This window comes from Cyprinus carpio, chromosome B21, assembly GCF_018340385.1.
Source record: "Cyprinus carpio isolate SPL01 chromosome B21, ASM1834038v1, whole genome shotgun sequence".
Classification (NCBI taxonomy): Eukaryota; Metazoa; Chordata; class Actinopteri; order Cypriniformes; family Cyprinidae; genus Cyprinus; species Cyprinus carpio.
The window spans coordinates 15,623,157-15,635,677 of record NC_056617.1 but is presented as its reverse complement, the minus strand read 5'-3'; the positions used below and the strand labels follow the sequence as shown (position 1 = coordinate 15,635,677).

The following is a 12,521-nucleotide window of genomic DNA, read 5'->3' as shown; positions in this document are numbered from 1 at the left end:
CTTATGCTCACTGAAACTACATTTATTTTGGAAAAAAAGATAAAGATACAAAGAGCAATATTGTGAGATATTAAGATTCTGTTTTTATTTTAATACATTTAAAATGTAATTTATTCCTGTGATGCAAAGCTGAATTTTCAGCATCAATACTGAAATGTGACAATAATGTCACATGATCCTTCGGAAATCATTCAGATATGCTGCTCAATCCTTCCTTTTTCCTTCCCTTTTCAGGATTCTTTGATGAATATAAAGTTCAAAAGAACAGCATTTATTTGAGATATATATATGTATAAAAAAAATCTCTGTTTTATATCCAAAATTATAAACACTTTTTTTTTCTACTGTGACGACAACAGAGTAGGACCAACTGATCTGGATGTGTGACTAAAATTCAGATGCACAGACAAACACACGTGTCCATCCACATACACACAATTATGCTGTCAGAACCTGGCTGCCACAGCTCTTGACCTCCTGACTGATGCTAGCGGACACAGCACAGCTGTTGGGCTGCTGACAGGATACGGAGGGACAGCAGCATCTGTGCACCCATCTCCTATTCGTTCTTTCTCTCCCTCACACAACTCACACCCATCTGGGGCACTTAGATGTCTCTAAAGAACTTCCATGAGTATGGCTTTAAAAGCTACATCAACTTTCAGGAAAAAGTTTCTGTCCGAGTCCCTGCATGGAGGAAATTGGGCTCAAAAATGAACAATAACCAAGTAGCAAGCGTTATATGCTCCAACCACATTGAGCCATGGTGTCCATACAGGAGGTGTGGGGGTTCGAACTGGTGTGTGAGTGGTGTTCAAACCCTATCCCTAAGTATAACCAATAGTAACAGTGATGCTTAGCTAGTTCTCGTTGAAATGTGGATAATGCAGCTGCTGGGGTCTTACCTGAAGACACTGGTTGACCAGAACCAGAGTCCACCATCAACAGATCTGCAAGCCCTGTGCTGGATGACTGACTCACTGATGTCTGAAAAGAGAATGAAGAATGTCACATTTCACTTCTACCACATGAAGGCAGCACAGGCTTCCTTTTGCAACCCTAATCACTTCACAGAGAGGACCGTAGAGGTGCACTCTGGTGTTTTTGTTTAGAATTTGCAGACTCTTTTTTTTAATTGCAGTAGTCTTAGATTTTGTCTTAACACATTTCATAAAAGTCTATTTTTTGAAATTGAGATTTATACATTATCCAAAATTTGAATAAATAAGCTCTTCACTGAAGTATGGTTTGTTTTGATAGGATAATATTTGGCTGAGATACAACTATCTGAAAATCTGGAATCTGAGGGTGCAAAAAATAAATCTAAATATTGAATATTTTTAAAGTTGTCCAAATGTACTTGTCCTTGATATATTTACAGTAGGAAATTTACAAAATATTATTTACTTAATATCCTAATGATTTTTGGCATAAAAGAAAATCGATAATTTTGACCCATTCAATGTATTTTTGGCTATTGCTACAAATATACCTTTGCGACTTATGACTGGTTTTGTGCTTCAGGGTCACATTTCACAATATTTAAACATTATTATTGTCGTTTATTGTTTGTTATTATTATTATTATTGTTGTTGTTTTTGAAAAATATGTTGAAGCTATAACTAGTGCAAAGACGTCATCATTTTTTCGATTTAAAAAGAGATTTAAATTGCTTGATTTATAGATTTTATTATTGTTATTACTATTATTATTATTATTATTATGATAAATGCAAAAGAATATTTATAAAGTATATAACTAAAATATAATACCAATATATTATAAATGATTTGAATGATGGGAAATAATTCATGCTTAAAATTACTGAAATTAAATGAATGCTTTTTCACAATATTTAAAATTCTTTTTCTTCTCCTTCTTCTATCATCATTATCACAGTTATTATTATTTGTTACACAACATATTACATTATTAAATTGATGGCCAATGATACATACATGCTTAAAATGATTAAAATTAAATTAATTCCTATTTCACAATATTTAAACATTTTATATATTTATTTATGTATTTATTTATTTATGTCAATTAGATAGTGGAACTGACATTACTGCAGTTATTTTTCAATTACAATCTCCAAACGGGCAAATATTATCCTGCCTATTTTTGCACCGCAGCCATCCATTTGATAATGCACCATTTACAGCAGGATGAATTTGGATGAATGCAGTATATTTGACCTTGTTGTTGTCAGCATCTGGACTGCTTTTGCTGCCAGTGTAATGAGCGGCTGCACCCAGGTCGACCGTTTTAGATGGGACTCCGCCGCGTTTGCGTGAAGAGGTGGTGGTGGAGGTGATTGCATCTGTGGTCTGTGTGATCTGGACGCTCTTGTTTGTTATGGTCTCCTCGTCATCCTTAAACTCTGACTTTGCAGGACGACCGTTCTGTGAAACTCTGTCCTCCTCATTGTCACTGCAGGAAGAGGCAACAGTAAGACAAAAAAAATATACAGTAGCTACCGCTACTTCAGTTTCGTAGCTTTTCATTCTATGGCAACTGAAAACTCAGTCATGTACCTGATATGATCTGGCGAGTCATCCCTCTCCTTCTTGCGGAATTTGTTGATGGTGTCATCAATGGTACTTCCAATTTTGTCACTTATCTCCCCAAGTTTTTCACTGAACAGGAAGCTGCTCTTGTTTTTGTCCCAGTCCTCGTCCCATTTGCTTTTAGATTCGGGGTCAAACTGTTCTCCCGCTGAAAATGTGGATACAGAATTAGTTAGGTACTAAATTTGTTTCAGATATTTAAAGCTTCAGATTGAAGTTCATGAAAGGCATGTTTGCACCAGTGAAGATAACTATAATCATAACTATAAAGTTTGATTAATTGTTCTATCTCTATGAGAATAACAAGGTCAATCTATAATAACAATGGCACTTTCAAAATGATTTTTCCAGCTCATGAATGATAAAAACACTGACAGTCAATTAAAATCCATTCTGCTTCAAAAAGTTTGCGCACTTAAAGCAGAAAATGACATAACTGCAGAATGCTTCTAATACAGTTATTGTGTGTAGGTGTGGGAGCTAATGAAGTTATCTTTATAGTTATCATTCTTGGTGTGAATGGGTCATTTTAAGTTAGAATTTAAGACAAAGCATTAACTGCACATGAAGCACATAAAAGCACATGAAGTTATTTAGGATATTTAAGTACATTTAAGACATTTTTTAATTACCTCAAATGTGATAAAACTGAATTTAAGACATTTTTTGCCCACATGAAGTGCTCACAAATGCACTTCAAACTTTGAAAAGCATTGAAAATACACCCGATTAAAAACTCGACAAACTTAAAGTATAACATAAAATCAAGCCGTTTAATCCTCTTCTGACCCGGCAGTATTTGCCATCATTATGCCATCATTAATTGGCAATTTGAAAGTGTAGTACAGCTAATAAAGGGAGAAATCTGAGCAGCAAATCAAAGCAGAAACCAAGCACAATCTTAAGACTTTGCACACAAGTAACATCCCTAATGGCATGACAAGGCACGTGGCATCTTGACTTGATTAGACAGCTCTAAGAGAAAACATGTAATACAAAAAGCAAAGATCTGATTATTTCTTCTAACCTGATCATAAACATCACCAAATGATGCAGTGAGCAAAGTTGAAAATGTGATAGCCCTGAAATCAAAACAGCTCTAATCAAAAGATCAGTCATGGGAAGAAGGGAATCCAGTGGGAATTTTCCTCACTATGCGAAAAAACTTCAGAGGGCCTAAACCAAATCCCTGTGGGACGTCTACAGTATACAGACAAAGCAGCTCACTTTTGGGGTCAATCACAGTTTCAAGAGATGAAAATAATTCCTCAAAATGACCTGTGACAAAAGGGAATTTCTTGGTTTATTTGATTACAAATTAACGCACTGGAACAATCACCACAACATAACAATAAAATTAGGAAATAATAAAAAAGCACCTGACAAAAAAAGTCTATTATATGAACTCCTCCTGAGAGCATCAACAATCTCTCTCTCTCAATCTTTATTGGTTAACATCCAATTTCTACATAACATGCTTTACTGTCTCAAAATTGTTTGTTTGGGAAATATTAGTTTATGTATATTAATTTAGAGCAGATTATTTTGTATATAAGTATATAATACTGGTGTAAGAAGTTGTCAGACTGTTAAGTCATGAATGATGCAGGCATAACCAGTTTGGCAGACATGTCTTTTTGCCCATATTCCAGGAATGCCGCAAATAACATTTATCACGTTTTTGTAGGTTTTCACGAGGTTTGGGGCACAACAATCTGTTTTGTCCAACCAACAGCAAGCAGCAAAATGTCTGTCAAACCTGTTTGGAAAATGTCTGATATACAGTCACAATTCCATTTAGTGGCACTAGTGGTTATAGAAATCATCCACTTTCAAATTTAGAAACACTCAAGTTTGCTACATTTGATCACTTACAGTTACTCTGTTTGAAGCCTCCCATGCTGTCAGAAGATACTCCAATGTATTTGTCTTTATTCTTCTTGGCTTTCTTCCTCTCCTCACGTAACCGGTCATCATCCTGAACAAACTCTACCATTTCTTTCACCTTCTGCCGTACGTTAATGCCCTGGTCCTTACCATTTTCATCTAGCAAAATAGAAAAGAGAATGTTAAGTCATAAGGAACTGTTTGGCCCTTTTATCAGATAAGATGATGCCGTAGTCAACTTTTCTCTGTTGGTAATGCAAGAATTTTGCTATTGAGATTTACTGCAAGGATGTAGTAAATGATGTCTCATAATTAAATATTTATTGAACACAAATTCAGAAATACATTGGTGTGAGGCATATCTTTTGAGTTGAATACCGAAATGAAACCAAAGCTACTATTGTGCTAAAGCTAATGTTCATGTCTCAGTAGATGACTAAAAATGTGTGTAAAATGATGAAAATTTAAACAGAATCTCTTTTGAAAACCCACAGATTCTTTGAAACTTATTTAGAACAAGGCACAGAGCTTTAAATAGCTACAAAAAGGAAACGGACACCAACACCTCTAGCACTGACTATGAAGTTCTGTCATTTTTGTTCCTGCTCTATCCTTCACTTATCACACAAATGTAGCTTAAAAATATAGTGCCTTCAGAAAGAATTTAGCACTTTCATTTAATTTTTTTTTTTTTTTGTTATATCTCCAAATTTTAACAAACAAAAATTCTTGTTTCTCTATCATGAAATATTAACATGTCTCTTGTACAAATAAGCTTTCAAAGGGTCCCCCTGTCAGAGAGTAACCCAAGAGCATGAGGCTATGTCCAGTACGCTTGACACCTGGGAAAGCGTTACTTAGGTATATTTTTGCACACTGCTTGAACAAAGATTAAAAGCTTTTAACCTTTTCATCTCTATAAACTTACCTACAAAATGATAATTTTCCAAAGAGCGCAGGTCGTAGATATGTTCTCTGGTGCTGGTGACCACCCGCTCAGACCCGTTTCTGATGAGGTATGCTAATAGTAATAAGGCCTGCACACATGAAAGATGGCATTATCAGTGATATTTCCAAAACAAACACAACTACAAGAGTTTAATTCAGGATTCTAGGTAAATACGTAAACTTCCCACAGGGATTTGTTTTAGGCACTCTTAAGTTTTTTTGCATAGTAAGGAAAATTCCCCCTGGATTCCCTTCTTTCCACGACTGATTTTTGATTAGAGCTGTTCCGTAAATTTGTTCCCTACACTGAAGGCAACAAGTCAAAATTATTCTCTATGTATTACAGTTGGAGTTTCCGGTCAGTGTTTAGCGCACCTACATACAGACCATGTTTAAAGGGGTCATATGATGCTGCTAAAAAGAACATTATTTTGTGTATTTGGTGTAATGAAATGTTTATGCGGTTTAAGGTAAAAAAAACAAAAACAAAAAAAAACACATTGTTTTCCACATACAGTACATTATTGTATCTCCTCTATGCCCCGCCTTCTGAAACGCGTCAATTTTTACAAGGCTCATCTCTCTGAAAAGCGAGGTGTGCTGTGATTGGCCAGCTATCCAGCGTGTTGTGATTGGCTGAATGCCACAAGCGTGAGATGGAAATGTTACGCCTCTTAACATATTGTGATGCCTTGTCCGGCCGGAGTGACGACACATATAAACATAAAACCCAATATAAAGGTGATATAAACATGATATCTAGTCGTGTTTTCTTTTGAAGGCAAAAACAAAGTAGTTTTGATTTCTCAACGAAACAACGTCACACACCGCGGCCTAGAGTGAGCAGAGGCTGGAGGCCTAGAGTGAGCCGAGGCTGGCTTGAGTGAGCAGAGGCTGGAGGCCTAGAGTGAGCCGCATAGAATGAAAAGAGGCGGGTGTTTTGAGAACGGTGCGGCAGGCGGATTCTACCACATGTGACGACACTGGGCTGGACGCCGCTTCGTCCATGGTGAAAGCCGATTCGGCAATCCACAGTGCAAAGTTGATGTGTTTCCTCAGCGACCAGCACAGATCAGCCCCAGGCATGACGAAGCGGATATCGTCCTCTTTTGGAAGGCCAAACAAAGTTGTTTCGCTTTCACAGTGAAACACACAGCGTCTACACGACGCGGCGGCAACAACAATACTACAACGAGAATAAAAGGTACGCCTTCTTTCTTTGCGTGAACGTCTGGGCGGTGTTATGCAAATCATCACACATACTGACGTTGATATGTGGGGGGGTGTTAGAACGAGCCGTTTCAGGGGGGTGTGGACAAGTCTCAACTTTTATAAAGAATATCTCTTTGGATTTGAGACTTTAGTCTTTGCAACTTCACAGATCTTCTTTATTCACCAAGAGCTTGTAACACTCCAAAGAGAAAGGAAAATTTGAAATCTCTGTCCACAGTAATCATCAGAATATCTCTTCTCCTGTCTCTGAAATGTCCGGATTTTGAAATCCTCATTTTAATAAGCATGTAAAGGGGTCATATGATGTTGCTAAAAAGAACATTATTTTGTGTATTTGAAGTAATGGAATGTGTTTATGCAGTTTAAAGGTGCTGTATGTAGGACTGACACAGAGTAGTTGAACTAGGTATTGCAGTCCAAATTCAAAATATTGGAGAGGGTTTTTTCACCGGGCCCCTCCTCCTCAGACTTGATGCACACGCAGGTTGCCAGGTTGATGACACAAACAGGAACGAGCGCACTTGACAATGAATGAAATGAAATACGCTGTGTTTTCTGCCAACTGGCAACCCGTGGTGCTGAAATACAATTGGGTAAACTGGCAGTGGGCCAGACCGACATTTCGGCCCGGAACACACATTTTCAAAGGAGAATAACTGACTGTAGCATTGTTTTCCAGAAAAACAAATATGTTAACTTAGCATGATTCTTAAATATCTGCAAACATATTATGGTATTTTTATGCTTAAGTAGAATCAAAATCTTACATACAGCACCTTTAAGGTTCAAAAAACACATAATTTTCCACATACTGTACATTATTGTTGCTCCTCTATGTCCCGCTCATTGTTCTGAAAAGCTAGGTGTTCTCTGATTCACCAGCTATCCAGAGCGTTGTGATTGGCTTAATACCTCAAGCGTGAGATGGAAATGTTACGTCAGTAAATCTGGTTCCGTGATTACCGCTAAATCGCCATCACCTGCTTTCAAATGGAGCGGCATTTAATAGACAGAGCCGTAGATCACTGACAAGGTACGCAATATCGCGTTGATTATCGAAGGCGATTCATCTGGGATAATGAACGCGATATTGCGTAGCTTGTCAGGGTTCTACGGCTCTGTCTATTAAATGCCGCTCCATTTGAAAGCAGGTGATGGCGATTTAGCGGTAATCAAGGAACCAGATTTACTGACTAGATGCGCATGATCATATCGTTAGATATATCGCCCAGCCCTATTGCACACACACAAATATTTGGTTTGAACTGTTCTGGAACAGTGTTGTAAATACAACTTAACCACTGTTTTCTAGTTGTGCCCTCTTTTAGAAGCCCAAACAAAGTAGTTTCGCTTTCACAACAAAACACACAGCGTCTCCACGGCATGGCGGCGGCGGCTGCAACAATACTACAGCGAGAATTAAAGTTACTCCTCCTTTCTTTGTGTGAACATTTGGGCGGTGTTATGCAAATCTTCCCACACAGTGACGCAGATGTGGGGGCATGGACAAGTCTTAACTTTTATAAAGAATATCTCTTTGAATTTGAAACTTTAGTCTTTGCAACTTTAGGGATCTTATTTATTCATTTATTTATTTATTATTTTTAATTTCTGAACTTACTTGGGCTGTTATCAACATCTGGTGAAAATTTCATGTCAACAGCATCTTTAGAAAAATGGTGACGTGTTCAATACTTATTTTACCTGCTGTATGTAGGCATGACCAACTAATTGGCCAATATCTGGACTTTGACTTAACATTGTGTAAATGAAGCATACACTTAATTTTAGCAATTGTCTCATTTGAAGGTGAAAATATGATGCAAGATGAGCAGTGCACTGTACCTTGTAAACTCTTCTCCAATTCTTCTTGTTGTCTTTCAGCATTCTAGTCCAAAGCATGTTCATAACTTCAGGGAACTGCTCGTACATAAATGTGGATCTGCAGTAAGGTAGATTAGTCACATTATGTACAATGGCTTTATACTAAACAGATATTACGTTTTTAAACCTTGTATTATGCTAATTGATAAGGTATAACTCTTTAGGAATGTATTAACAATCAGAACACAAAAACTACTTCCAATAAAGTTTTGTAACCAGTTTTATAATATGTCATGTTTTGCAACCTGTCAAAAAAAAACAGGAATTAATACCACTGACAAACTATACAGCTTTAAAGATATTTGTATATTTTCCCACAATTTATAGTCTTTTTTTTTTAATGATATTATTGGTTATATGTGTTGATAGTACTAACACGGGGTTTCTATCAGGGTTTAGCATATTAAAATACTGCCTTACCCTGATTTTTTACAGCAATTTAGCACAAGACACAAAACAAAAACAAAAAACATCTCTAAAAAACGACATGAGGATGTAATGACTAAACTTTCAGATGATCTCAAGTCTAAGGCATTATGCAAAGCAACTGAAATCATCAGCTATCAATGATGAGATAATTCTGAAGTAATTGCACTGCACAAATGTTCTGCGGTAGTTGAGCATAGAGTCAGTGAATGCCTGAAGACTGAAAGGGAGCACGTAGTCCTCTTACCACCCAGCAGGCTGAGCACTTACTTGGCAATCTCGCCCATGAGCTGACCCGATGGGCCCCAGGGGTCGTCATTGGTGGCTTCTCGAACCTTGGACTCTATCTCTGAGTAGTTCATCACAACATTGGTGCTGGGAAACAGAGAAAAACAAAGAACCACAAATAAACACCAGGCAACCACACACAGACACACAAGTCCATTTATTGTTACACATGGAGGTGTTGAAAAGAAAAAAACTCTCTCGAGCCGGTCAGCTTTGGTCAACTGGTGTGTATTTTGGACTAATAGAAGAAAACATGCTGCCAAAGGTTTAAATGTGTTCAGATGAAAAACTGTACAGACAGCTCTGTTTAGTGTTAAATCTACCGAGCATCCATGTGACTAAACCAATTTGTTGAGATTGTCATAGATTAACCTGTCATTCTCTGGAAAAAATCAGTAGTATTACAATTCTAAATGGTGGAATTATGAGGCCAAAATATCTTCTCTACAAATGAAATTGAGATATTTAACAGAATAGCTTAGCTACTATTTCCATTCAACAAAAGGCCTGTCCAATTTGGCCAAAAATATTATCAAAATATATATTTCCCCCAAATTATACAACATCAATATTTATCACAATATTCATTTAACATTAATGGGAAAGGAAATGGTTTCCACGTGTTTGTTAAACTTTTAATGAATGTAAACAACTCATTTGATCACAATTAAACTCCACAGAGTAGCTTTGAGAAGTACATGTTAGTAAAAAAAGAGTAGCATTTCTACCACAGTTTCTTTAGGTTAAACCAGAGGATTAACCGAAAATTTTCCGTCATTTACAGAATTTTTTTTTAGCAACCACGGAAAAATCTGAAGGTCGTCCGTCACTTTGACAGATTACACTGAGGGTGATCTATTGTAATTTTTAACTGTAATTCCCACCCCTGTCCAGTTGGTGGTGAGTGCGCTCCAGTGTAGCAGCAGAGCATGGGATCATCAGCCTCCAGAACAAAAATAAAACTGTCACAAGTCTTATGCTATGCATTTGATTACGCACAGGCGAGTACCCACTAGTAAAGTGAAAGTGACTGTCAGTTCACGTGCGCTGCCGCTTCGAATGATCTGAGGTGTCTACAGCAATCTATCACGCCACATTAAAGAGCGCCAAAACGGAATTTATTGCTTGAATTTCCTACTAAAATGGACAGAATTTGAAATCTGAGACTTTGTTTCATTCCAAAAATAACAATACACAAAGTATAGTCTATTGCGATTTATTGGATAGGAGGCGCACTTAGGGCTGGACAATAATTCAATATCGATATGTATCGCGATAAAAACATTTTCAATAACGGTGATATGGTTTTTAAACACATTTCCGATATTTCGATATACCAGTGTTTCCCATACATTGATTTATTTGTGGCGTTTGACTTCGGTGAATAAATATGAGCACTGTACGTTTCAAAATCAAAACATGTCGCGGGTGTTTTATATGAATGTATCTCTGAAGGGAACCGACTGTTTTCAGAAAAGTTTCGATTGCATTTTAATTTTATCTGATAAAGAAGCGTTCATAGGCGCAGCTCCTTTGATTATAGCCGTTACTGGAGAAACCGCTGGGTCTACCACTCTCTCACAGCGCCTCCTGCTGGCAGACAATCAGTTTGGATTTAAGCCCGGCTCCAGCAACATGCTTTTTTTTTCCTGCAGCAACTCAAGAGCACTCTTCATACTCTTTATACTGACTAAAGCACATTTGTTTCAATCTATATCCAAAGTACTGCAAAAACAGTTAAATTTTGAAATTTTTTACTATTTAAAATAACTGTTTTATTTTAAAATGTAGTTTATTCCTGTGATCAAAGCTGAATTTCCAGCATCATTACTCCAGTCTTGACATGATCTTCAGAAATCATTCTATTACGCTGATTTGCTGATTATCAATATTTAAGAGAGTTCAGTACTTTTTTTCAGGATTCTTTGATGAATAGAAAGATCCAAAGATCAGCATTTATCTGAAACAAAGCTTTTGTAACATTACATTTTGATTAAATTTGATTTGATTACACTATTCCATTCAAAAGCTTTGAGTCAGCATCATTTCTTTCTTTCTTTCTTTCTTTTGGAAAGAAATTATAGAATGTTTTATTTAGCAGAGATGCTTTAAATTGATCAAAAGTGATGATAAAGACATTTATTATGTTAAAAATATTTCTATTTCAAATAAATGTTCTTCTAAACTTTCTATTCATCAAGAAACCTACTCAGCTGATTTCATCAAATTATTTTTGAGCAGCAAATCAGAATATAAGAATGATTTCTGAAGGATCATGTAATCAGAGTAATGATGCTAAAAATATAGCTTTGAAATCACAGGAATAAAATACATTTTTTAAATATTTCCAAATATAAAACAGTTATTTTAAATAGTAAAAATATTTCAAAATGTTACTTTTCTTGCTGTATTTTGGATCAAATAAATGCAAGCTTGGTGAGCAGAAGAGAATTCTTTAAAAACATTAAAAATCTTACTGTTCAAAAGCTTTTGACTGGTAGTATATATTAGCCTACAGTTTGAAGTTAAAGATATTACTTTTAATTAGGTGAGACTGAAATGATTTTTTTGACAGTGATTTCACATTTATTGTTTGTATGAAGGCTAAATACAAAAAATAATGTTTTTTTTTTTTCAAAAAATATTAAATGGTTTTTAAATGAGGTGTCAGACTTGGCAAATTCATTTTTCATAAATGTATATACACTGACATCTGTTGTGGGCGTTCTTGGCAGTTTTTACGAGGCTTTTTATAGTGTTCATATCGATATTGGAATTATATCGTATCGACCGAAATTAAGAAATATATCGTGATATAAATTTTGGCCATATCGTCCAGCCCTAGGCGCACTATATGTATGGTCCAGAATCAAGAATCGATATTGGTTCATAAAAATTAGAATCTATTCAAATCGAGAAATCAATTTGTTTTACCCAGCCCTAGCATATTTTGTTGTTTTTAGTGGCCTCCGCTGTCACTGCAGGGTGTTGAACATGAAAAGTGACGTTATTTTCTTGTTTTTATTTGTGTTCGCTCTGTAGGTTCATTGTTAAAAATGAAAATGTGAACAAAAATACAAGCAATTAAATATGTTGTTATAATTAATATATCAATTAAAATGATGGTTATTAATAGATTATGATAGAATATTTACGGCCCTGTCCATCAAAATGACGGACAATGTTAAAGTCTACTGCAAACACACTTTTGTTTTGGTGGTTTGTCTGGAAGATCTCACTGTTTATTTTTGATGTTAGTTTTGTGAGCCTCAGAACAGCTC

General features: G+C 36.1%; 1 protein-coding gene across 1 annotated transcript in view; it reads right to left on the bottom strand.

Moving 5' to 3' along the window:
• Window positions 1–12,521, bottom strand: part of LOC109073002 (clathrin interactor 1-like) — a 29,677-nt gene that overhangs the window by 5,679 nt on the left and 11,477 nt on the right. Inside the window, exons 2-8 of the mRNA XM_019089190.2 lie at window positions 9,223–9,327; window positions 8,488–8,584; window positions 5,390–5,498; window positions 4,450–4,620; window positions 2,542–2,722; window positions 2,203–2,437; window positions 906–987 (exon numbers count right to left, since the gene is read on the bottom strand). Coding sequence (XP_018944735.1) covers window positions 906–987; window positions 2,203–2,437; window positions 2,542–2,722; window positions 4,450–4,620; window positions 5,390–5,498; window positions 8,488–8,584; window positions 9,223–9,327 — 980 coding nt within the window. The remainder of the gene's footprint in view (window positions 1–905; window positions 988–2,202; window positions 2,438–2,541; window positions 2,723–4,449; window positions 4,621–5,389; window positions 5,499–8,487; window positions 8,585–9,222; window positions 9,328–12,521) is intronic.